Source organism: Polyodon spathula, chromosome 5 (assembly GCF_017654505.1).
Source record: "Polyodon spathula isolate WHYD16114869_AA chromosome 5, ASM1765450v1, whole genome shotgun sequence".
Taxonomy (NCBI): domain Eukaryota; kingdom Metazoa; phylum Chordata; class Actinopteri; order Acipenseriformes; family Polyodontidae; genus Polyodon; species Polyodon spathula.
The window spans coordinates 25,889,417-25,915,889 of record NC_054538.1 but is presented as its reverse complement, the minus strand read 5'-3'; the positions used below and the strand labels follow the sequence as shown (position 1 = coordinate 25,915,889).

At 37.6% G+C, this 26,473-nt stretch overlaps 1 protein-coding gene across 1 annotated transcript in view; it reads right to left on the bottom strand.

Annotated features, from left to right (window-relative positions):
- The window catches only part of LOC121316386 (CUB and sushi domain-containing protein 1-like), a 590,542-nt gene that overhangs the window by 327,678 nt on the left and 236,391 nt on the right, over nucleotides 1–26,473 (bottom strand). Inside the window, exon 8 of the mRNA XM_041251464.1 lies at nucleotides 25,440–25,647. Within this exon, the coding sequence (XP_041107398.1) occupies nucleotides 25,440–25,647 (208 nt within the window). The remainder of the gene's footprint in view (nucleotides 1–25,439; nucleotides 25,648–26,473) is intronic.

Below are 26,473 nucleotides of genomic sequence, written 5' to 3'. Positions count from 1 at the left end.
GTGATCTGTTTATTATTATGCAGATGCTGTAAAACAAACTGTATTTGATTACTGTTAGATGATTTTCTCTGTCTTTTTTTTTTAATTGATTACAAAAATGAATCCTTGTAACAAAGCATTGTTATCATTTTGAGACAGACAAAAAATACATTTTGTTTTTAACACTAGAAGGACCGGAGATATACTCATACCTAGAAGCCCCGCAGCAGTCTTTCTAATGGCTGTATTCAAAACACTGTAAATCGTGTGGTGGTGACCTCATAGGTTCAGCGGGAGAAAGGGATTTCTTTGGCACGGGAAAGGCCGTTTACTGCTGTTTACCCGGAAACAGTGAACACCATATACACTATTAACAACACAAACCCCTCCCAGCAGTCCAATGCAGCACCACAAAGTCTGACGCTATACTGCCCCTCCCTTAAACACTTCCCGTGTACTATCTCTCAGGCAACGGAATTGGACTCTCCTGGGGGCTCTGGAACTCTGGCAATGTGGAGTTCTCTCCTGGGGGCTCTGGAACGTGGCTTTCTCTCTCAGAGATTCTAGTAGCAAGGGGTAGCCTCTCTCAAGTGGCGTGGGACACTCTCTCCCTGTCGGCGGTTGTGGGGCCAAGCTCTCTGGTAGGGACTGCTGGCTCTCGGTCAGCACCTGCGGGTTCTCGGTCAGCGACAGTGAGCTCTCGGCAAACGGCTGTGGGCACTCGGTCAGAGGGTGCGGCAGCCTCAGGTGGCGGCGGCTCTCTCTCAGCCAGCGGTGGTGGCAGCTCTTCCTCAGGCAGCGGTGGCGGCTCTTTCGGGCTGCGGTGGTTGCTCTCTCTCAGGCAGCAGTAGACGCTCTCTCGGGCAGCATCGGCAGCTCTCTCTCAGGCAGTGATGGTGAAAGCTCTCCCTCAGGTGGCGGTACCGGCAGCTCTCTTACGGGCAGCGGTGGCGACTCTCTCTCAAGCAGCGGTGATGGGTCTCTCTCGGGCAGTAGCGGCAGCATTGGCTCTCTCTCGGGCAGCGGCAGTGGTGGCTCTCTCTCAGGTGGCAACGGCTCTCTCTCGGGCAGTAGCGGCAGCGGCGGCTCTCTCTCAGGCAGCGGCGGCTCTCTCTCAGGCAGCGGCAGCGGTGGCTCTCTCTCAGGCAGTGGCAGCGGTGGCTCTCTCTCAGGCAGCGGCAGCGGTGGCTCTCTCTCAGGCAGTGGCAGCGGCGGCTCTCTCTCCGGCAGCGGCAGGGGCGGCTCTCTCAGGCAGTGGCAGTGGCAGCTCCCTCTCAGGCAGTGGCATCGACTCCCCCTCAGGCAGTGGCAGCGGCAGCTCTCTCTCAGGCAGAGGCAGCAGTGGCGGGGCTCTCTCGGGCAGCTGCTGTGGCTCTCTCTCAGGCTGCCACTGCACCTTACACAGGCCTGGACTGGCGCAGACTCAGTGCCATTTCATATCTGCTCACTGACCTCGTCGTCCAGCTGGGTCTCTCTCACCTCGGCTGGAAGCTCCTCACTGCTGTCCGACTGCTGCTGGTTCCCGTTGATGACTCCACCTCTGCACCTCCTGTCTCCACCTTGCACTCATCAGTGCCTTGTTTCTGGCCTAGCTCCGCTCTCTCCCACTCAAGAGCTTTTGTGGCCTCTCACAGGGACGTATGGGGAGTTCCAATGAGGCAGTCGCTTAATGCTTTAGGCATTACTCCTCACAAGAACTGTCCATGAACAAGCTCGTTGCGCTCTCCACAGCTAACTCCAGGATGAGTGAAGCAGACCTTTTCCTCGAGGTCCCACAGGAATTCCTTGACGGTCTGCACCAGCTTCCTGTATTCACCTGCAAATGCAAGCTGTCAGCATTTTCTGTCACCATTGTTCCCTCGCTATCCTGCTTTCTTCTGACACCAGTGTGGCATTGGCTTGCCATGGGTTCAGCGGAAGAAAGAGACACTGCAACAAGGGGTTTCTTTGGCGCTGGAAAGGCCATTTATTGCTGACTTGGATTGGCGTTTATAATTGCCATTGGTTTTAGAGAAACGAATTGCCATTTCTAAGTGCCTTAGTTTTAGCTTGCAAATGGTCTTAGCCCTACTGTCACTCTCTCAGCACACCCCCAAGCAGACGGGAAACAGCGGACCTGGTTGGAACCAAGCTGCAGCAGCTACACAGACAGACAGACAGTAAACACCATATACATTATTAACAGCACAAAACCCCCGAGCAGTTCAATGCAGCACCAGAAAGTCCAACTCAGCAGTCCTGTGGGACCCGATGCTACACTAGTATAATGAAAGGAGAAACAGTCGGATGTAATTAGATTTTTTTATTTTTTTTTATTGAGTATGCCGCAAACATCTGAACAACCAAAAGTGCAGCATATATATATATATATATATATATATATATATATATATATATATATATATATATATATATATATATATATATATAGATAGGAACATTTATTTTACAAATCAAAACAAGAAAATGTAAATAAGTAAACATCTGAACAGATATCAGTTTACAACATACATATTTATAAAACTGAAACGATAGCAATCATTTTTTTTACTTTTCAACAGCAATCAGTTTATTATCAGATGAGCAAAAGCAACTGAACAATGTAAATAAATAAACTTAGAAAAAAAAAAAATTTACAGAAGCACACTGCACAAGAAGTTATTAAAAAAAAAAAAGTCATTTTTCTTTTTTCCAACAAAAGGATATACCTTTACCATAATTCTAAGGCTGTTCACAATCAACACAGATAATACACTTCTCCACATGGCCTTTCTGCACAGGGCACAGCTGTCCAAAGTTTTATTTTTATTGCACTTGCCAACCTGGCATTGACGTCTCTTGCAGCTCTCTCAGCGGGGTTGCCAGCTTCAGCTGTGGGTACACGCTTGGCAGTCTCTCTCTGTTCCAAATGCTTCTTGCGAAGTTCCTGAGCTAACTGTAAAATATATTCTCTCCTTGGTAAATTCTTCTCTGTGCATTCCTTGTAAAGTACCCAGGAGTTGATGGCTACTAGGTGCCAATGCTAATTGACTGACTAAAGCAGCTCAGCTGGCAAGCAGGCGCCGGCCTTCAAAAGGCTGATTGAAAACAACAGACTGTCAGTCATTCACTCAGTCAGAGATTCGAGACTGATATGATTACAGCTAAACACATTGTGAACTGGTAAATAAAAATAATAAAGTAGAATACTGTTCTGTATAATCAAAATACAATTGTTTTTTGTGTGGCCATCAATGTGACTGCTCCCAGGGCTTTTAGGTATAATGTAATATATTTCCTTTATTTCTGTACTCCCACGTTTTATGCATTATTTTATACATTCAGACAGAAAGGTACATGAACGCGCAGACCTATATGTGTTACACGACTGGAGAAAATTACATTTTAAAAAATATGAGTTTGCCATATCTGTGTGCATAAAGTATTTCAATATGATCAAGAAAGCTTAACTTTCCCCAATTTAGGTACCATATTTGTTAAATAATGTTAAAATGGACTGGAACAAACATACTGTTTGGTGTATTTAATGTGTAAAATAGGACATAAGAGTTTAAAGCAGTAAAGTACTCATCCTTCAACCCACCACCACTAAATAAACTGTTTCCTGCTGTTGAATCTGGCCCCAGTTTACTCAGCATTGTAAAATAACTCAAGTAATTTATTAAAATGATTTTTTTTTTTAAATTATTATTATCATAGAAATATGAAATGAACAAATACAAAATAAATACTTTATGTTACACTAAAGATATTATGGCACCACACTACTTTGTCGGTGTATTCGTGATAAATAATGTTGTCAAAATATGACAAAAAGTGCTGGTAAAAAAACAAAAAAAACAGGCATCCAAAGTTGATGTGACAGAATCCCTCTATCTGTGAATGAGGTGTAGACAAAGTTGAGATGCCTTATTGGTCACTGCTAAACTGGTAATAGTTACGTCACCCTACTGTTGTTTCTTGTTCACCCTCTGTAAACCAAAAAGAGAATCCAAGAGCAACAAACTCCAACTGTATTTGCAGACCACCTCCCTAAGGAATGTTCGCTACACATGTTTGGATTTGTTTTGCATGACTCTCCCTATTGATAAACATTTTCCATCAAAATAAAAGTACCTTATTCTTTTGATGGGGAAACAATTCTTCAACCCTTTCAAGGCCGTGCCCAAATATTTTAGGCCCCGGAAGATTTAACACAGGGCCGAGCCCGACTATTTCGGGCCCACTGTTTCACAGCTCTGCCTGTATTGTTTTCTAATTGTATCATTTAAAACTATGCTGAAATGTGATCTGTGCGTACTGATAGGTAAAGGTAAACATGTATGTATCCGCATCCGCGAGACTTTAACGTTATCCGATCCACGATCCTCCTGATATAGGCTTCCGCATCCACAAAAATACACAGAAATTGCAAAAATATGTTTGAATGAGGAACAAAGGATTGAGCTATGTCACCCTCTGTTGATACAGTCAGCAGCAGCCACTGCACCATATCACTGTGCCATGCGGGAGGTGTGTCGTGTGTGTGGATAGTCTTTAAGACATTTTCATCTATTTGAGGTGCATACCATGTTAAATATATATATATATATATATATATATATATATATATATATATATATATATATATATATATTTCAATTTGAAGAACAGTCACACACTACTTTTAGTAGCCACAAAGCCGAGCTACAACAACAAAAGACAGCCACCTACAGCCTATGCCTACCATCGGCCCTGCATCGTGATCCTGGGTCCTTTTCACATTTGTGTTTTAATAAGTTTGATGTACCTGTTTTATGGCTAATGAAAGCACAGACTTTCTTGCATGAGACACAGGCGACGTATCCAGCCACAGTGTGTCCGTTTTCATCGGCAAGTAATAGGAATGTTTTTCAAACTGATGACTTGCTTTTCTCATTTTCCTTTAAGTTTTATTCAGCCTTGATTCATTTCTTATAAATGTGGTACTGCATACACTTTCTACAGGGTGTGCTATTATCATGGCTTTGAAATTGGCTACGAAGCTGCACGCAAAAGTGGGAGTGATTTACAGCTGGAGGTGGTGAATTGTAAAAAACAGACAACATTGGACAACTACTTATTTTCAAATTATGCTTCTGTATTAAATGTAAGTAATCTATTGTATACCAAGCTGGTTTACTATTTTTAAGGATAGTGATAGTATGTTGTTGTAGTCATATGTGTACAATATAGTACTGTGTATTATAAACTTATATTATATTATAAAACTTATATTAGTAAACAGTTATTTTTTCTGATATTTGGTGTTTTTCTTGTTTATTTTTTAACACTGTAATGAACCAAGGCGTGTACTTCAGCGTGCTGTTTCTGCAACTGTGACAAACATCGTTTTTACATATACATACACTTGAAAATGTGGCTTTTCGCTTAATAACAACATTTGGTTAATAACAACTTTTTGCTGGGAACTGAGAGGTTGTTAATAAGTAGCACTTACTATATATACGTTGAAGTGCTTAACTGTTAATTATATTTTAAAATTAATCTGTGCACAGATACTGGCTTTTTCCCTTAACATTCTAATCTACAACTAATCTGATAACATAAAAAACTACTTAAACATACTTTCTGACGCTGGTCTACAGACAAGGGAAATCATGTGTGTGATATAATGAAGGCTCAATTCACAGCTACTGGACAGCAAATCAACAGGGAAGACACGATTGGTCCACAATCTGTCATCGGCTGGATCCAAACTACACCCTTCCTCAAAAATAGCCAGTCAAACTCCCAACCCTGTTTCAGTTCTTTCAGCACCAGTCAATCCACTCCCTGCCTGCTTGAATGATGCCCCGTGTCCAACAACAAATTTCGAGTCAGACTCAATACTACACGGGCTATTCAACAATTGCACATGTCCAGATAAATAATAATAAGAAAGAGTAAGACCCCAATAAATAAATATGTTAATAATAATAATAATAATAATAATAATAATAATAATAATAATAATAATAATAATAATAATAATAATAATAATAATAATAATAATAATAATAATAATGTATTATCTACGTGTATGTCGTTTTATTATTCTAATTATGTTAGGGACTATTTTTCTCAGAGGTATATTAACTAGTCAAGTTCAAGGTAAATATAGGTTTTAATTTTTTTTTAAAGAGAAAATAAAGAAATCACCTTCGGCTCGGGACGCATAACTCCAGTCGCAGTCATCTACCACACGGTAGAGCCCGCATTTTTCTTTGTAATTTCTGTGCCTTTTCATATTCTAGAATGTTTTGAATATGGAGACAGATTACTACTGTATCGCTTGTGGGGACATTTCTTTATCTGTAGCACTGTAATTTGGGACCTGAAACACTAAAATGGAACATTAAGAGAATAAAGTGTTATGGGGAAACTTTTTAAAGAAACTTGGTACACGTTTTTTCCGCCAATTTTGTACCTTTTTACACTGTGCCATGTTTTGAATTCTGTAAACAGTTTGAAAATAATATTCTTCATGTTCTAAGCTTTTAAGTGATATATGGTTTATGTTGGTTATAATAAAAGTTGAATGACTTAGGAATCTTAAAAACAAGTGTGTGCATTTTTTTTAATTAAAAAAAAAAAAAAAAAAAAAAAACATGGCTCAGTTAAGGTCGTATCGTGAGCCCGGGTCGTAATGGTTACCAATTTTAGGTTTACAACAGATAAAATCAGTCAGTGACTCTAGATGTACAGAGCCTGACAAGAAGTGAAGTTCTTCTGTGGTTTGGTAATAATACAATAAAAAAAAAAAAAAAACTTATTAAAAGGAAATGTTTAAGGTGTATTTATTGAGGAACACTGTAGAGACTTCCTTGTAACATTATTTAAATGGCTATGTTGGTGGGCGAATTTTTTTTTTTGCTGAGCTTTCTTTAGCTACACAAAACACCATCTGGTCTGAAAAGAAGGGAATAATGTTATCAACAAACCCAAGTTTTGTTTTGCCTCTTTACTACTACGTAGCTTATGTACAACAAACGTTTTAGATTTGTCAGTCAGTGTCAGATGGAAAACACATTTGAGTGTATTTGCTATTCTTTCAATAAATCTCCAAGATGCAGGCAACATAATACAATTGAAGTTATGTATATCCTACTGTGTAAGATAAATTGAAAATGAATTATTTCCCATAAAACTTGTTCTGATCTTGGCCCTGGAGTAAGAAACACTTCATTGTGTCCAAATGTTCAAAAGATACACCTGACTTTGCTTTTGATGTTGCCTTCTTATCCAATCTAATCTTAGTTTGATTTCCTTATTAGTTGCCTGCTTTACCTGCGGGTGTGTTTTAGAGTGACTTGTCTGAAATGTTGCATTGCATTACAAACATGAATTGAGTATGAAACAATTTTTGATTGTTGAATCATGTTCACAAAACCTATTTTAAAATGCACCTTTCATGTCAAAGACCCCCAAATGTTTGTGTTTCTGCAATGCATGTTTTTGCTTTTGTTCATATAAAACCAAATTAACTTCTCAGACAATTTCACATAGGGCTAGATTCTCAAAGCTATTTACTCCAAATAGTAAATATGTGTGTGTGTGTGTGTGTGTGTGTGTGTGTGTGTGTGTGTGTGTGTGTGTGTGTGTGTGTGTTACACTCCTAGTCAGGATTTGTCTCAATCACCAACAAAAATAACCATTTTACAAAAAGAACAAATTATCAAAGAACAAAATGAAATGTTACTTCGGTCTGAGAATTATTTTGAACAAATTGTGAAATGGAAAATATCAATTTTCTTGCCTTATTTAGAAAATACAGATTTAGAGGAAAAAACTAACAATTAAAACATGATTGTTTTATTCATGTTATGACTTCCAGCTCATTTGAACTCAGCTCTCGCCAAGATAAGCACCAACTAAGACGTAGCTTTACAGTTAACTAATAACTGTAAAGTTAACATCTGCATCTCCATCCATTTGCGTTTCTTTCCATCTGATGATGTAAATATCATTCTGCCTGGTGTTGATGGCTGAAGTGTAATGCTGGCTCCAGGGATCAGCTTATTTTGCCTCCCCAGCGCATCAGCACACACAACGCCTGCGATGCTGGCTCCGGAGATCAACCACAGGCTCGACAGTGATTCTGGCATCCCAGCATCACCCCACTCTGTACCCACTCAGCTCTGCCCAGCTTACTTATCCATACATCAGCGTTGCTTTATACCCAGTATTTAAACTGCAAAATCAAATGTCATTCCACATTTGTCTAATCACTGTTTTTTAAGTGAAAGAAAAAGAGAAAAGAAAAAAGTATGCTTATTAAACGTTTATAATAGTCTCATAAATCATAGGAAGGGGTGGACTAGCACGTTTTAGAAAACAGACAGTGCCGTGCCTGTGGAATAAAGATGAAGACTGCTTTTTGACAAAAATAAATAAATAAATAAAATAAAACCTTGTTAAACGTTTTTATTGTAGATAATGACAACTTTGGTAAATTAACATTTTTTAAATAAATCGTATTGAGAGCTCCACTGGGCTATTGAGCCTCATTTTAAAACATTGTTTTGATTGTTTAGATAATGTCAGGTAAAATTAAAGTAGATCAATCAAATTATATACATATAAAGAAACCATAATGAGAGCTCATTTACAATATAGATTTAGAACCATACAAATCACTGTATTTGTTTTTGCAAGGTTTGCTGATGTGGCATTTCGAATTGCACTGAACGCCCTTACGCACACAAGAGCGCTTCCTTGTTTGACAAAAATAAAGCCTTGCACAGCCCCAGAATCAGCTGCTGCATAAAGAGAACGTTTCTTCTGGCACTTCTTCCAAATTGGAATGAACTACTGGACAATTGAAATTCATTCCGAATCCAGAGATCCTCCAGCAGACGAAAGACCTGAAGAAGCTGTCTCTTCTGTTGTTCTTTGCTTGTTTGATTTTTACCATTCGCAATTTGAGAAAAATAATTTGCTCAAACACCGAAATAACTTTTCATTTTGTTCTTTGATAATTTATCAATGCTCAAATCACAAAATGGTTATTTTTGTCAGTAATTGACCAAATCCTGACTATGAGTAAAACATATATATCTGAAAGGAAAAAAAATACCAATTACAGAAACAGTTAGGAAACAACTTAATTTAAGTCCCTAAATTAAATATTTGCATTGTTTATTTCTGGTTTGGCAACTTTATTGGGTGCATCTTATGAGTAGAGATTTGAGAGACTAGCCCGTGGTATGAAGATGGACTTCTATAATAATATTTACCTTAGATTTCATTTTGATTATCAAATCAGCTAACGGTTTAAATCCCACTGCTTTATTTTCTAAAATACTCTGGTCATCTTCACTTTTGTATCTTAAGGCTATGGGTTCTATTTACAAGCACACACTCTTACCCAGTAAGACTGCATCTACATTAAAACGGACAACATAAAACCTGCAGCTTCTTAAACAAAAAGCTTTTGATGCAGTAAACTAAGTTAACAAAATATAAATACAAAAGTAAAGAAACCACTTAGAGCTATAGTACAACGTCGCAAATTGTTTTCTGAACAATGTTTTACAGGATTAATTTTGTCATAATGAGTCATGTAGAATAGTGGTTATATTTAGGGGATGATATTCAAAAGGAGTTTAGTTTTGGAGGGAAAGACAAGCTCTACTGAATTTGATCCTCTGCATATCTCTAAAATATGTTTTCTTTCTCGATCAACGGGCACTTTGGAATCAGAATTCTGGTTACCCTTTAAGAGTAGGGGTAGTAGAGCGGCAACTAATTTGACAGAGTTGAATGGTTGAGGTCAATATACTCTAGTAAATCGTCACCACTTTAAGAAATATATATATATATATATATGTATTTTGACCTATTTGTGAATGTACTGTTTTGTAACACTTTATTTTTGTTCATTATATTTTAAAACTGTTTAGATTTTTTTTTTAAAACTGTCGTATTCCTTTGAATTTAAGACACTGCCCCCAAAAAATAAAACATCAATTAAATACGCATTTACAAAGATACAGCCTCACTTATGCATATGGAGGCAGTTTGCGGCTGTCTGCTATCACACAGAGCATTACATTTATGTGCTGCTTCTCATTACTCACACCTGTTTTTCTTATTTTCTTGGACCGTGATGGGAGGGTGTAGCAATCTCTTATCTCATGACACGCAGATAGAAATACTACAAAATAATTAGACCTCATTATGTAGGTATGCAAATCGGCTTTCAGGCACTGCCATTTTAATAAATATATAAAAAAAAAAAAGACATTATCTCAGATTGAATGGATTAGGCCTGTGCTGAAGATATTTAGGTGGAAATGAATGACGACTGATGTGGACAAACAGGTATTGTAATACTGGATTCACTTCATTTCTTGCATGTGAGAATAGGTTACTTTTAGTTTAACATCCTCACTGCCAAATTATATTATAGATATGTATATCGTATCTATAATATAATTTGGCAGTGAGGATGTAAAACTAAAAGTATTATTCTTAACAAAGTGCAAATAAGTGCTGCGGTGGGTTATTCGATAGATTTTTTATTTAAGTAACCTTACCTTTTTTTGCCTGAGTAATGTAATGATGATATTGATTAATTGCATGATCTAACCCCACATAATGTAAACCACTACAGTGGAAAAGAGGGTGTAGGCTCCTGCTCGTGAACATAGTATTTCTGTTAAACTCCTTCACATCCAGTTTCTAACCACATGGCCAAACTTGCAGTACCCGGTTAAGAACATTGCTCCAATTTTGCTTCAAATTCTGATGGCTGACTTTGCATTCCTGCGGTCTGAACTTTAGGCTCCCACTTTATACAAAAAAATGAATTCTAACCTTTTGCTTTAAGGGCTATTCACACTGTAGTACAAAATGGACCCTATGGAATTGAATGCTACCTTTCATACTAGAGCGCAGTCACAGTGAAATAAATAGTGACAATTTCCAGCAAAAAATACATAAATAAATAAAAAATCTAAACAGGTTTGAGTTGGGGACGAAAAACGACGTGATCACAAGCATGTCCTGATAAATCTGGATAGACTCTGAAGGCGAGAGGGATCAGTTGCAAGCTGCTGCATGGAAAAACTTTGCATTAGATGGTTAAAGACTGAATACAAAAATCACAGTGAAACATCGGATGAAAAAAATGCAATGAATAAACGCTGTAGTGTGAATAGCCCTTCACAGTGCAAACAGCTATACTTTGAAGACCACCGTTTTAGAGAAATGAATCAAAGAAATACATCACAAAATAGTTTGCTTCCTCTCCACATCCCATAATTTTACCTGACCAATCAGTTGGCCACTGACTCCAAAGCGACAAGCAATACACCACAACTATCTTCTGTTCTATAAAAGCTAAACGTTAATGGCTTTGTTTTTCCAGTTTTGTTAAACTTTCACAAATTGCACCTGAATGATGCTGTCGATTATATTGCTATAGGAATTGAAAACTGTTTATCTTGTACTAATAAATAGAATTAAACAGTAAACAAATATTGCTGGGAAGTATTACAAAATTAAATTATACATGTTCCCTGAATTGATGCATTTGAAGTAGAGCTGGGTAAGCATTACCACCACTGTATGCCTGAGAAACTGCAGTAATTGAATTATTGGTGGTTGCACTTATGAACAAATAGGGAAACCCTGTAATTACAGTTGCAATTCAGGTTCTATTGCTGCATAATGAAGTGACTAGTAAACTTAAGCAAAGACAAATGGCTGCAGTAAACATTGCCAAATATAAATAGCTTGCCCAATCAACTAGAACAGATATGCTGGCTCACTGGATTGTTACTTATGTAATCCTGTAACGGTCTGAAACGACTAACACAAGACAGATAATATTTGTATTCATATGGTTTTGTAGTGACACTTGTTTATTGATTTATTATTCTGTTAAGTTATGCCACATCAGATATTTGGACAACGTTTGCTTAATTGAATAACTTTAAACATTTATTTTAAAAGATTTAGCATTTCAGCAAGCTTTTAGAAATTATAAATATAGATTGGTCTGAATCAAAAATAGACATTCTTTCCATGTAGCACCAGCAGGGTGAGAGATTTCACACAAAGCACTTGCTTTTCACAGGTGTTGAAGAGGTGTGAGAAATAATTCGAACAGCATCAAGAACACAGTTTTTTTGTTGAATAGGTACAAGGAGATGTATAATCAGCCTTTAAAGCCAGATAAGCTTGACAAAAAGCATAAAAAACAGGTAGCAAAACATATTGTTTCTGTATTACATGAGGCTGAATCATGACAATGTGTTAAAGGCAGCAGTCCTGGGATTAGAAGTAAATGTGCAACATCCAAGTTTTTGCAACTGCCATATCCTATTGAAGAGATTTCATGGAATTACTATATGCACACTTTGTTTGTTAACTAGGGCCTATGTGATAATATTCTAACAACTAACAACTATCTAGTGCAGCAAGTTTCCAATATTCATGTAATAATGACTCTCCACAACAGACTGTCAGACAGACTGTAATAAATAACCAAGCCTTTAAAAAATGATAAAAATACTTTTATCAGGGGGCTCCTGAGTGGCGCATCCAGTAAAGGCACAACGACTTCAGTGCAGGATGCACCCTATAGTCTGGACATCGACGATTCGAGTCCAGGCTATTCCTTTGCCAACTGAGGATGGGAGCTTCCAGGGGGCAGCGCTCAATTGGCCGAGAGCTGCCAGGGGGAGGGAGGGCTAGGTCGGCCAGGGTGTCCTCGGCTCACCGTGCACCAGCGACCCCTGTGGTCTGGCCGGATGCCTGTGCAAAGAAAATGTGAAATGTACTGGGGCACCGAGAGAAAAGCTCTGCCCTTTGTAAATTGGCAGGGATGGGGTTAAATTCCCCTGCCTGCCTGGGTTTATTATGTTCAGGTGGCTGGGGTTGATTAGGGCTTGCCTGTAAGCTGCCCAGGGCTGCGTTGTCCTCCGACGCTGTAGCTCTGGGTAGCTGCATGGTTAGTCTGCAGTGTGTAAAGAAGCGGGCGGTTGATGGCACACGCTTCGATAGACAGTGTGTGTTCATTTTCGCCCCTCCCGAGTCAGTGCAGGAGTGGTAGCGGTGGGTTGAGCATATTGAGCCTAAAAATAATTGGACATTTCTAAACAGGGGAGAAAACAATAAAAATAACTGTCGACTAATATATATATATAGCATACAATAGCAATTCAAGCCTAAATATAATAATAAATATTTTTCAAACATTTTAATAGATGTTTAAGATTTTTGTTAAACTGGCCTCTGTTACATCGTAGAGCTGTCTATACTTATATACAGTGGTTTTCAGAAGTATTCACCCCTACCAATAATGTCATATTTTGTTGAATTACAAATAGTGTGTGCACAGTTTTTCAAATAAACTTTTTTTTTTTTAGGGTTTATTCAAAGCTGTAGTGGTTAAACTGAACACTGTTATATGAGGAGGAGGTTAAATGTCAGCAAAACTTGCCCAGCCTGGAATTTATTTTTGTGAGAAAATGTAGAAAAATGAAATTTGAGGTGTCGTGAGCTGCCTTCACGGGAAGCCAGGAGATGGGGGCGAGGAGCATCGGATCCCCATTAGTTTCATAAGTATTCAGCCCCTTAAGTCAGTACTTGGTAGAAATACCTTTTGCAGCAATTATTGCTATGAGTCTTTTTGGATAGGTCTCTACTAGCTTTGCACAGTAGGATGGTGAAATTTTTGTCCATTCTTCATGGGAAAATTGCTCCAGTTCTGATAAGTTTGTTGGGGATCGTCGATGGACTGCAATCTTCAAATCTGGCAATAAATTCTTAATTGGATTCAAGTCAGGACTTTGACTGGGCCACTCAAGAACATAAATTTTCTTCTTGTTCAACCACTCCAGTGTGGCTTTTGCTTTTTGCTTCAGGTCATTTTCCTGCTGAAATGTAAATTTCCTCCCCAGTTTCAGTCTTGGCTGACTCAAACAAGTTTTCCTCAAGGATTCGCCTATAATTTGCACCATCTATTCTCCCCTAAATCCTGACAAGCTTCCCAGTTCCTGCTGAAGAGAAGCATCCCCATAACATGATGCTGCCACCACCATGCTTGACAGTTGGGATGGTGTTGACTGAGTGATGTGCAGTGTTGGGCTTACACAAGACGTAACGCTTGGAATTTAGACCGAAAAGTTACATTTTTGTCTCGCCTGACAACAAAACATTTTGCCACATGTCTGCAGTATTATCTACATGGTTTTTCACAAACTCCATACGTGCTTTAAGAGGAGGCTTTTTGAGTAGTGGCTTCTTTCTTGCCACCCGTCCATGCAGGCCACCTTTGTGTAGGGATCTGCTTATTGTTGATGTGTGAACACTGACTCCCATCTCAGACACAGAACTTTGCAGTTTCCTGCTTGCCCGGCTGCTCAGTTTGGGAGGGCGACCTGATCTGGGTAGTGTCTAGGTGGTATGATGCATCTTACACTTGTTAATGATGGACTTCACTGTGCTGAGAGGGATAATCAGTGCCTTTGAAATGTTCATGTACCCTTCTCCTGCTCTGTGCCTCTCTACCACTTTATCCCTGACTTGTTTCAAAAGCTCCTTGGTCTTCATGGTTGCTTTGTTGGATCATCATGTGAGTTGCAGCTTGAAAATCTTTATGTACCTGAGGGAAATTATCTACAAGTTAAACCATGTTGAGTACACACAGTCTGAAACTATTTCTCTAATTTTGTGACCTTTCAAACAAATCATTTGCACCTGAGCTGATTTAGGGCTGCAGTAGCAAAGGGGTTGAATACTTACGCAACTGAGACTAATCTGTTTTTCTCTGTAAATCTTACTTATTTATATTCTATATGCATTTTTTAAAACGTTATCAATGTGGAGTACTTGGTGTAGATTCCACATGTAAAGTCTAATTTGAAAGCATTTTAGAGTATGCTCAGGTGCCAATAAAATGTGAAAACTTTGCAGGGGGGTGAATACTTCTGCAAACCACTGTAGCCATGGCTGTTTAATGAGCCATGCCACTATACAAGGTATTGTACCTCTGGTTCATGACTAGCAGTCCCTTTGAAATGGAATGGCAGTGAGTAATGCATATAAATACAAGTTTAGATTGCTTTGCTGTGGATATATGTATAAGTAAATTATTGACTGTTTATATAGCAGGTCTTTCCAAAGTACCCTGACAGAAAAAAAGACTGTTCTATCCATACATTGTGTCTTTCATGAGTAGGTTTGCCACGGGGGTGGTCATCTACAGCTTGAATTATAGGGAGTTGCATGTAATAGTTCATGTTTTCAAAGTAATAGTTATTTAAAATTAAAGGGCTCCTAAATGCACTAAACTGCTTTTTAATTGACTTTCTGTAACCAAAATTGGGTTCAGAACAGTTTGTCACAAAACAAATGACAACTAACTTTAAAGTACCATTCTAATTTACTTGTTACTAGATCTGTAACGGTTACATTTTCCAAAACAAATTGATGTTTTTGTTAAGGGAATGTTACTGGCAGAGTGCATCATTGATATAATCCATATTTCATGATACATGAGGCAGCAGAGCAGGTAAAGGTCAAGAAGCAGCAGATACCGCTTCTGTTCTTTAAGCCTTTATTTTGATGAGACAGTTACATATCAAGTACAATAAAATAGAGTCAAATTGATGTTTGCATTATTATTACACATTCTTCCAATGCTAATAAAGAGTGCAGTGTTGCACTTGTTTACAGTATACATGGATGCAGCAGTACATCTGTTGATAAAATCCATGGGTAAATGGCCACCCTCCTTTTAGCTAAGGAAGGCCTTTTACCAAGATAATTGATGTGATCCAGGGGTATTTCATAGCTCTGTAAAACACTAATCAAATCAAGTTATATGCTGGTGGGTGTATATGTTGATAAAATATACTGTCCCCTAAGTATTGTAAAATACTATAATATAAAAGGTTGATTTTTTCTAAGGGAACTGTATAGTGAATTAGACATTTTAGTGAATGAGGCCCACAATCTCAAACTATTTTTCAATTTATTTTCTACTGTAATAATGGGATTTGGATTTTCCTGTCACTTATATACCATAAGAGATGGTGTCCGGTTTGATTATTTGGGTGGGGCTGTTAAGGACTGGTTGTTTCAAACAATGAATTAGATTCTTAATGGTGATAATAGCCACTTCATTTAGCTCGCAAACCCCTAAATGGAGGCATCGTACAATATTACTGTTGGTATAGTACACTACAGGTAGAAGCTGATGGTTGAAGCCCATCCAACCAACTAGAAGCAGAGACCCAGGAACAGTAGCAGCAATTAGAAGGGAGGTCAAGGGGGGAGTTTTCATTCCCCCTCTAGTGGGCTGGTGCAGGCATTACACATAAATAACACATTGTAACCTGCTGTTTTACTGTTTTATTTCAGTGACAGTTAGATTTAGATCCATGTATTGTGCAGTCTTGTGAAGGTGTGGGAATTCCCTGTTGTGCTTTTCAAACCAGTCTCTTATCCTTCTGGATTTATGGCAAGGAGCATTGATGTTTTGGTAGTACTGATCCCTCTAAGGAAATAAATAATTCATTGCAATGAGAAGTCTCTGTGATCAGGTAAGACGACTGGTACCAGATAATCCTATCCTTCTAAATCACTATTATTTAGCTGAAGCCTTTTAACCACCCAGCTGCCAATTTTGCCAATTTCCATGTAAAAAATGTGCTTTTTATTTTAAGTAAGCAATTTTTTTGATTTATTTTTAAAAATACACTTTTGTATTGCTACTAGGAAAAATGGAAATATTATTTCAATAGAACTTAAATAACAAAATAGCAACAATTTGTTTACAACAATATAAATCACAACATATGTTTTTGTTTTTGTTTTTTGTTTTTTTTTTTTTTTTTTCCCAATGGCAGCATTATATAAGTAAGGTATAAACCATGATGGGCTGTGTGGTTCTCATGATATGTACCATGCCTGGGGCGGTGCCTTTAACCACCCCAAAAGTAGTATATATCATCGGAACCGCATGGCCCGAAGTGGGTTATACCGCTTATAACCTGTCGTTTTTGGGAAGAAAATAATTAAAATAATTAAAACACATTAAATTAAGATAAAACCAGAAACTTTTATTGTGTATACATTTGCAGTGTAATGTAGTCCCAAAGGATTAAACATCTAATTTGTATTCAAGAGTTCGATGGAAGTTTTACTTGTTTGTTAAAAATAAACTGCACATTTCCATTGATTATGAATTTCTGCATTGAAAGCAGCATCTCATAGAGGGCTGTGTACACGCTGATGAAGAAGAGGTTGGTCTGGGCGGAGTTTAAAAAAAATAACAAGGAAGAAGGATGTGGTGCAGCGGTAGTGGCGGCTGGAGTCAGATTCAGAGACGAGTTTGATGATACAATAGAACTCCACTGTTTTTTGTTTTGCAGTGTTGGAGTCCAGTAACTTAGTAAACTGCTTTCAGATCAATGTCCGGTTACAGACATTATTTCCCTTGATGCCAGCCCAGCTTCTGCAAGTAGGTGAACAGCTGTGCTTCTCAAGCAGTGGTTTGTATAGCGTTTCGAGAGACTGGCCTTGTTGCTTAATTTAGGCATTATTTCGCAGAGGAAATGTATTCCCATCGGTTCTTGGGAGTATCAATAGGGTCTAGTGTTTAGGATTTGCTGAGGAGCTCTGTGTGGGTGGAGGTAAAAAGCTGTTACATCAGGAGGGCATTTTGACAAATATTTTTTAAAGCTCTGCACCGGACAACTGGTGTCGCCAGGTCTAGCGAACATGAAAACGCGTAGGTTTTCATTGTTGGGATCAGTTAGTTTTTTATTTTCTGTTCAAGTCCTTTTACCTATTTTTGGACCTCAAAAGATGTTTTTGTCAGTTGGTAGACACCCTTGCGCCCACATCATGCCAGGTTAAGTTAAAGATCAAACCAGACCTTGTATACCAATCTGACCGCAGTGTCCAATGAAAGTGCTTCAGATTCCCGCAGGCGATTGAAATCCAGGTTGGTAATGCGTGGGTGGTTTTTGGCTCTGTCTTTATCGGCTTTTCCGAAAGTTTTCATTACTGACAGGAAGATGTGATTGCTGGTCTTAAACGCGCTGTCAACACAGATGTTAATGTATTTATTCCAACTTTCAGTGTTAAAAAACTGGCGACTGAATACTGGTCACCAGTTAAAGCTCTGGCACTGGTATACAATTCCCTCAGAATACTGTTTAGGTTTTCTGGACTTATTTCTTTAAAATTAATATCCATATTATTTTCTTTAAGACAGTCTTTTAATACATTAACAGCCCATGGTAGTCTTTTTAGTCTTTTTTCATCTTTGTTTTATTCTATTACATTTAGCTGTGCCTCATTTAATCTTGTGTCTACTGTTAACAGTTTCTGTAGCACTTACTTTATTTCTCTTTTTTCAGGTGGATTACTGTCTTCATTGGGAAAGTTGGCACTGTACCAGTTCTCTGGAGTTTTATCACCAAATATCTTAAAGTGAATGGGTAGAATGTCACTCATTTTGTGGCAGTGATTTTACAGCTAATAAATAAAATGGCATTTAGTCATGGAATTTAGAATGTAGTGGTGCGTAGTGATTTATTTAGTGTGAAGCGGCTCATTATTATGCAAGCCATCGCATATGCTATATACACGCACGGTCATATTATGTTGTTTAACCAATCAGGAGGTTATTTTTCCAAGCTGTGTTATATATATATATATATATATATATATATATATATATATATATATATATATATATATATATATATATATACAGCAGCTTGCAAAAGTGTTCAGACCCCTGACCAATTCTTTCATATTACCGAATTACAATATTTTATTTTTAAACACTGAAACTCAGAATCAATTACTGTAAGGTGACATTGGTTTTATGTTGGGAAATATTTTTAAGAAAAATAAAAACTGAAATATCTTGCTTGCATAAGTATTCAAACCCTGTGCTGTGGAAGCTCCCAGTTTGCACCGATGAAAGAAATTGCCCTAATGAGGACACAATTACCTTACCATTGGCCTCCACCTGTGAATCATTAAAGTTGCTGTCACATTTTCTGGATAAAAACCCCACTGTTGAAGGATCATTGGTAAGGCTGTGAATCTGAAGGAAAATGAAGACCAAAGAGCATTCTACAGAAGTTAAAAATAAAGTAATACAAATGCATAGATTAGGGAAAGGGTACAAAATAATATCCAAGTGTTTGGATATCCCAGTGAGCACAGTTGGATCAATAATCAGAAAGTGGAAGCAGCATCACACCACCCAGGCACTGCCAAGAAAGGCCGTCCCTCAAAACTCAGCACTCAAACAAGAAGGAGACTTGTGAGAGAAGCCACAGAGAGGCCAACAATAACTTTGAAGGAGCTACAGAGTTCAGTGGCTGGGAGTGGAGTAATGGTGCACCAGTCAACCATATCAAGAGCTCTGCATAACACTGGTCTGTATGGGAGGGTGGCAAGAAAGAAGCCGTTACTCAAAAAGTACCATCTGAAAGCATGTCTGGAGTTTCCCAGAAAGCATGAGAGTGACCCAACTGCGATGTGGGAAAAGGTTTTGTGGTCAGATGAGACCAAGATAGAGCTTTTTGGCCAAAACTCAAAGTGCTATGTGTGGCGCAAACCTAACACAACTCATGCCGCAAGACACACCATGCCTACAGTGAAGTATGGTGGTGGCAACATCATGTTGTGGGGATGCTTCTCATCAGCAGGGACTGGGCATCTTGTTACCATTGAAGGAAGAATGGATGGAACAAAATACAGGAAAATACTGCAAGAGAATCTGCTTCAGTCTGCTAAAAAACTGAAGCTTGGGAGGAAATTCACCTTTCAGCAGGACAATGATCCCAAGCACAAGGCCAAAGCAACATTGGAGTGGCTCAAGAACAAAAAGGTGATGTCCTACAGTGGCCCAGTCAAAGTCCTGATCTCAATCCCATTGAGAATCTGTGACACTATCTGAAAATTGCAGTCCACAAGAGTTGTCCAACCAACCTGAACAAACTGGAGCAAATCTGCCAAGAAGAATGGGCCAAAATCACTCCGACACTGTGCAAAGCTGGTACATACTTACCCCAAAAGACTTAAAGCTGTTATTGCAGCGAAAGGTGGCTCTACCAAATATTAATGTGTGGGGGTTGAATACTTATGCAAGCAAGATATTTCAGTTTTTTTTATTTTTCTTAAAAATATTTCCCAACATAAAACCAATGTCACCTTACAATAATTGATTTTGAGTTTAAGTGTTTTAAAATAAAATATCGAACAGAACGAAATTTCAGTGTACCATTTGTAATTCAGTAATATGAGAGAATTGGTCAGGGGTCTGAATACTTTTGCAAGGCACTGTATATATATATATATATATATATATATATATATATATATATATATATATATATATATATATATATATATATAGGGCAGGGAGGGGTTAATATCCTCCCTGCCAAAAACATGTGCAAATTCACATTAGTGTTAATTGTTTTATTGTTAATTATCCCCTGCACCTGGCTATCATTGTAAATTAGAGCCAGGTGCAGGGTATTTAAAGAAAGCAGCCAGTTTGTTCAGGGCTGCTGCTGTGTGGAAGGTCCGGTTGATGGTGCTTTCAACTGTAAGAAAAAAAAGTACTGTGTAAAAGCTTTGTTGTGTGTTATGTTATTTTTGTTACAGGTAAACAGCTTAGCTATCCTGTTTATAGTTTTGGTTCCTGGTGTGTGTTCAGTTAGTGCTCTAGTAAGAGCTAGGTGTTTGTTTTGTGTTTGTTTATTTTGATTTGTGAGAGATTAAAAAATGTGCGGACAAGCGCCTTTGAAAAACTTTTTGAATTTATGGACATATTTATATATATTATGATATTCTTATATTTTCACTCCATTCTTCGCCCCACTCCCCCTTATACACTCTTTGTGCAATCCCCCTACTCCCTATGCTTATATATATATATATATTATTGTAAAACGATCCTCGCACTCACGGAGTTCGTTGCCCCTTTAAGATAGACCCAGGACACAAATTGATCTTTTACGGCGCTGACGCGCACTTTTTAATAAACACAGAAATGAAAACCAAACAAATGCCTAGCTCCCTCTTGGAGCTCTGACTAAACATAGACTGGTTCACACGCAGTCGGGCTCTTCACTCAGCAGCCCCGATCAGTCTGGCTGCCTCTTTTAATACCCTGCACCCGTCTCTAATTTATAATTACGATCAGGTGCCGAGGATTAACTAAATCATTAAAACAATTACAATTAAACCCCATAACACCCAAATGTGCATTCTCACAAGGTTTTTAGCAGGGAAGGATTTTACCCCCCTCCCTGGTACCTTACAATATATATATACAATTTCAGCATTATAATAACAGTGTGCATGTCAGGGATTAGAAATATCATTGATGTGACAAATGTATTTATTATGTTGTTATTATATGCATTATCTGTTAAGTGTACTTCATCAGCAGAATAAATAGGTCATTTTGACCAGACTCAATCATGACAAGGAAATACATACTCCCATCTCATTCTCTTTATTTAGTTAAGTACTTTAAAAGACGTGATAAGCTTTGCAAATACACGGAGAACCCCCTGCACGCTATTCTCACGAGAGTGACAAATTTGGACTTGCTTGCGTTCCATGTGGAAATCGCAGAATAAGCAGCTAGGTGGTTAACACATGAACTTGACCAAGATGAACAACACTGACACAAATACTATTTCCGTATTTTCTACAATATATAGTGTACCCTTATACATTTTGGAATAAAAATGTTATATATGGGTTGCATGTTATGTACAAGGTGTCCACTACACTCAGGTAACTATTCTATACAGTAGAATAAGGTGATTTTGATAGGTTGTATACAAGAGGTAAATGTTATAACCAGTGATCGATCATCGTGCTGTGAATTCTTTGTGTATTTGGAATTGCCATGATGCCTTCCCAGTGAGACCAAAGCATTTTCCTCTCCTCTTCAATTTGCTCTTATTAGAGGGTATTTGCTCTTCAGTGATTCAAGGATATGGATCATGAACATGTACATGCTAAATGATCAGTTACAGAAAGCCTCAAAGATACAGGAGTGAGTAACATTTTGCAATGATATTTTTGGGCTACTATTATGATTCATGTCTTTGCTCATTGACCTGTTTTTGTTTACATGCCCAAGAGACTTTCTGATTGATAAAAAAAATTACACCAGATTAATACCTGTTTACTAGTATTTCCTGTCAATGATTATATATTACTGTAGCAGAGCAGCAGGAGAGAGACATGCACATTATTAAAAGGGGCAGGGAAAAGCCCTGCTTGTGTATATACGTTTTGATTGTTGTTATTACTAATTTGGTGTATATATGACGGTGAAAGTCATGTTATTGTTTATTTGTACTTATTTAAAAATGTATTGACAGCGTAGCCAAATGTTTTGATTTTGTATCCTTTTGGTAGTGTGGATGAGAAGCCCCATCCACTATTTAACGAAAAAAAAAAAAAAAAAAAAAAAAAAACTTGTGCAGAAGGCGGCCATCTCCTGAGTTAAGTGATTAATTTGTTGCTAATTGGGAGATGGCCACCTGCATATAAGCCTGCAGCTCACTGCACTGGGGGTGGGTGTTGGAAAGGAGGAACAAAAGCGAGCGAGGTGATTTAAAAACAAAACTAAAACTTAGAGGTTCCGTGATGGCTACTGCCCAGACGGACATTAGGGTTAAGTTTTTGTGTTCAGGATTTGTTTTTGCTTAAACTTTTATTTTCGCTTTGCGAGCAAGTGTTTTTTGTGTTTAAATCTTTTATTTATTTTTGTTCTATTTATTCTGTTATTCTTCCTGCTTCTGGCCTGACGTCACCACTCGGCTACCCTGTCACACTTACCTTAGTGTGTCCTGTATTCTTGGACGGATGTGGATTATCAAACCACCTGTTCAACCTTGTGTTCATTTGTGAAGACAAGATGGCATACCAGAAAGTTGAAAGTGAGATCTCATTGCACATGAACAGCAGGTGGTGGTATTTAACACTTAAAATGTGGTGTCGGATGGACGAGTGTCAGACGTACAAATCAATGTGATAATTTAATGCTATAGGTTCAATATGATTGTGCTTTGAACCTATAGCGTTAAATTAATTTCAAAACGTAAAGCAGGAGAAAACTAAAAAAAATAAAAATAAATAAATTTCAGTATCGGACGTACTGAAAGTCAATGCCATCGTAAACATTCACTTTTATAAAATGGAGTGATGATGAAATTAGCTGCTTGCCCTTATTAACCTCACACAGTCTCTCTTAGAAAGAATGATCATTATTAAGAATGATTATTATTCTTTAATAACATGTAAAAATTGAAATTACTCCATTTCCCACCAAGTTTTGTAACCAGCAAACAGACTGCAGAGAAAAAAGTGTTACCTGTAATCCATAATTTTATTTGGTAATGCCTTACAAATCCTATAAATAGACAACATTTCCTTCAAAATGAGTATAAGTTCACCATGATAGGTTGATTTTGAAAAATTGCCCCTTTGGTTGACTTCCCATGGATTTGCCCAGATGTCAGGCAGATATAATTTTGTTTTGATTGCCTCAAACAAAAGGTCATAAAGTGAATGCTACAAATGTTTCAGACCGATATCAGTGTATCGGTGTGTGACAGGGCAGAAGCACTGTGTGTATATAGTGTAAATATAGATGTATTATTTAGAAGTTTGGCAAGGATGGGGTTAATTCCATCCTTGCCAGAATCCATGTTGGGAATATGGCTGGGGCTGTGATAAGAATAATTGATGGTCATATGCTATACTATATCAAAGGAAGCCAACAAGGTATGTTTTTTGATAAAGCATTTGTAGTGTTTTGTTTAAATCTTTTATCTTGGGTCCCTGTACCTTCTTGGTTTGTTCTTGTTTGTGTTTCTTGTCAATAAACCTGTGCAACAACACTTTAAACTGCAGCTCTCTGCCGCCGAGTCTCCCTCCCCCCTGTTAACAGCTTTGGCCGTGATGCTATCGTGTCACGGTGCAACATGATATAAATAAATAAATACACATTTTGAACACAAAGCATCCCTGGTAGCATGATCTAAGGCAGGGCATCTCAAACTCAGTCCTGGGGACCCCCTGTGGCTGCTGGTTTCATTCCAACTGCGCTCTCAATTGCTTAAATATACTCTTAATTGAAATGATAATTTGCTTAATTAGACCTTTTTACTTGTGTTCAGCTCTTAAACAGTTTCAGATTTCTAGTTAGCTATAACATTTTATAAGTAACTTAAACTGCAACTGTTTAATAGCTGAAAACAGGTAAACAGGTCTAATTATTTAAATTAAGGGAAACCATCAGTCACAGTGGATCCCCAGGACCGAGATTGAGAACCCCTGATCTATTGGGTTATGTCACATCAGATGGCTATAATGGAATTGTATTGACAGACTCATAGAATACAAAGCAATGCAGCAGTGAAAGGGTTCATATTTAACGGATAGCACTAAAAATTGAACTTAAGTAAGAAAATCAAAGAATACAGCTGTGTACCAAACATTAAGACAGTAATTCAAAGTGTACTATCTCTATGCACCAACAACTTCAAAAGTCACATGACCCTAATGTGGCAGTCATCTTAGGTCACAGGTCAATGTGAGGGGTGCCGTTAGATGTGAAGTTGTCAGCTTAAATGGACATAATAGTCGTAGCAGGTGCTGAAGTGGCAAGTTTGCAAACTTTTACAAGCTCTCCTTAAGGCTATAAAAGCAAGATCATAGGATATCTATACATAAAATACTCAACTGATTGTATAACTCTGGAATTATTATATGTATTCAGATGATCAGATTACTGATAATTCATATTAACATGAAAACTTACAATGTATGAATTAATTATGAAATATTGCAGAACTAAACAGACAGTTTTCTCTGAAAATTTAGCTTAATTGCATAAACTAAGTTCAAGTACAAATTACAATTATTATAAATAAATTATAACAAATTATAATTATTATTAATTCACATCATGAGAACTTCATATAAGCCACGCAGAATTTAAATGTTTAAACAATAACAATCTTTGTGATAAACCCAAAATAAAAATCAGTTTTGCATTGTAAAACACTAGGGGCTGGAGACAGGCTGATAATGACTGATTTGTATAACATGTTAAACATGTGTTTAGTTTTTTGCACCATACAGGAAATAAGTGCTATCCCATCACCATCATCTTTGCATTAATCAGCAGCATCATAATAATAATAATAATAATAATAATAATAATAATAATTTAAGGTTAGCTCATTTGTCATTTTTGTTGTATTACAGTAGTCTAACTAATCATTTTCAGACCAGTCTAGCTACTAAGAGTTGTCTAGTCCACTTTCATGCAACCAGCCCTTGGTGGTACTTAAACAACAACTCTGCCACAACTTCAGAAATAGCCAAGAAAAACAACACAGAAAGTTATGTCTACTTGCCATATTGATGGGGCCTCAGTTCCACTGATCTCAAGAAAATCATATCCATCTTCAAGCTGGAAATCTGTAAAGACCAAGGCAATGGTATCCCCAGGTTCTGCAAGTATGCTCCATGTGCAGTCAGCATTATTCTCATACTCAGATGGGAAGTGCGGACTCGATATTGTTCCAGTTGTACCTCTTAATGTTCCACCACAAGCTCCTTCAGCTTGAAAAACAAATAAACAAGAAATCAGTTAATGAAACCAATCATAAGATTGAGACTATTGTTTTTCAATGGTAAGTGCTCAGAGTACTCAGATCATACAAGTATCCGTTCCGATTAACCTTTTTTTTTTATTCTGAAGTGTAAACAAAGAGAGCATATCTATGCGAGAAGGAGAAGGGACTAGTGATTTACAAATTGATTGCATAATAAACCTTTGTGGAGCAGGGTTAATTTGGCTGTATTTGACTCCCTTTCTGTATTTTTTTTTTATTTATTTTTTTAGTATTATGTTTTTAAGTAGCATCTTGGAATTGGTGTCCTTTTTTGAATCATTTAGGGGACCAGTAGAAAGTACTTCAAAAACCATAAAAACATACCTTTTTCAGCACTATATTTAGTATTATGTATTCCACTTTGTGTTTTCAAAGAGATAAGTGTATAAAACATCTTATTCTGCTGCCCGAAAGACTAGACACTCAGAAAATACCAGACAAAACTATCAAAGAGTGAAATTAAATCCATCCCCTATCCAATGATATGCATTTACAACCTATACGGCAAAGTATGGTAGCCCAGTAAGTCAATAAAATGAAGCACAAAATTGAAGATTTTCACATAAAGTATTCCAAGGATCATAAACTTGTTCCTCACATGTTAATGATTTAAAGTGGAAGAGAATTTAAAATTACTGTATATTTGTGAACCACTAAAAAATAAAGGTAATTATTTCTGACTTCCCTATGTAATTTAAAACCAAGCTGTAAAATTATTAAGAGGAAGATTTTATTTTTATTTTTTTTTTACCCTGTGTATATTTGGGCATGCA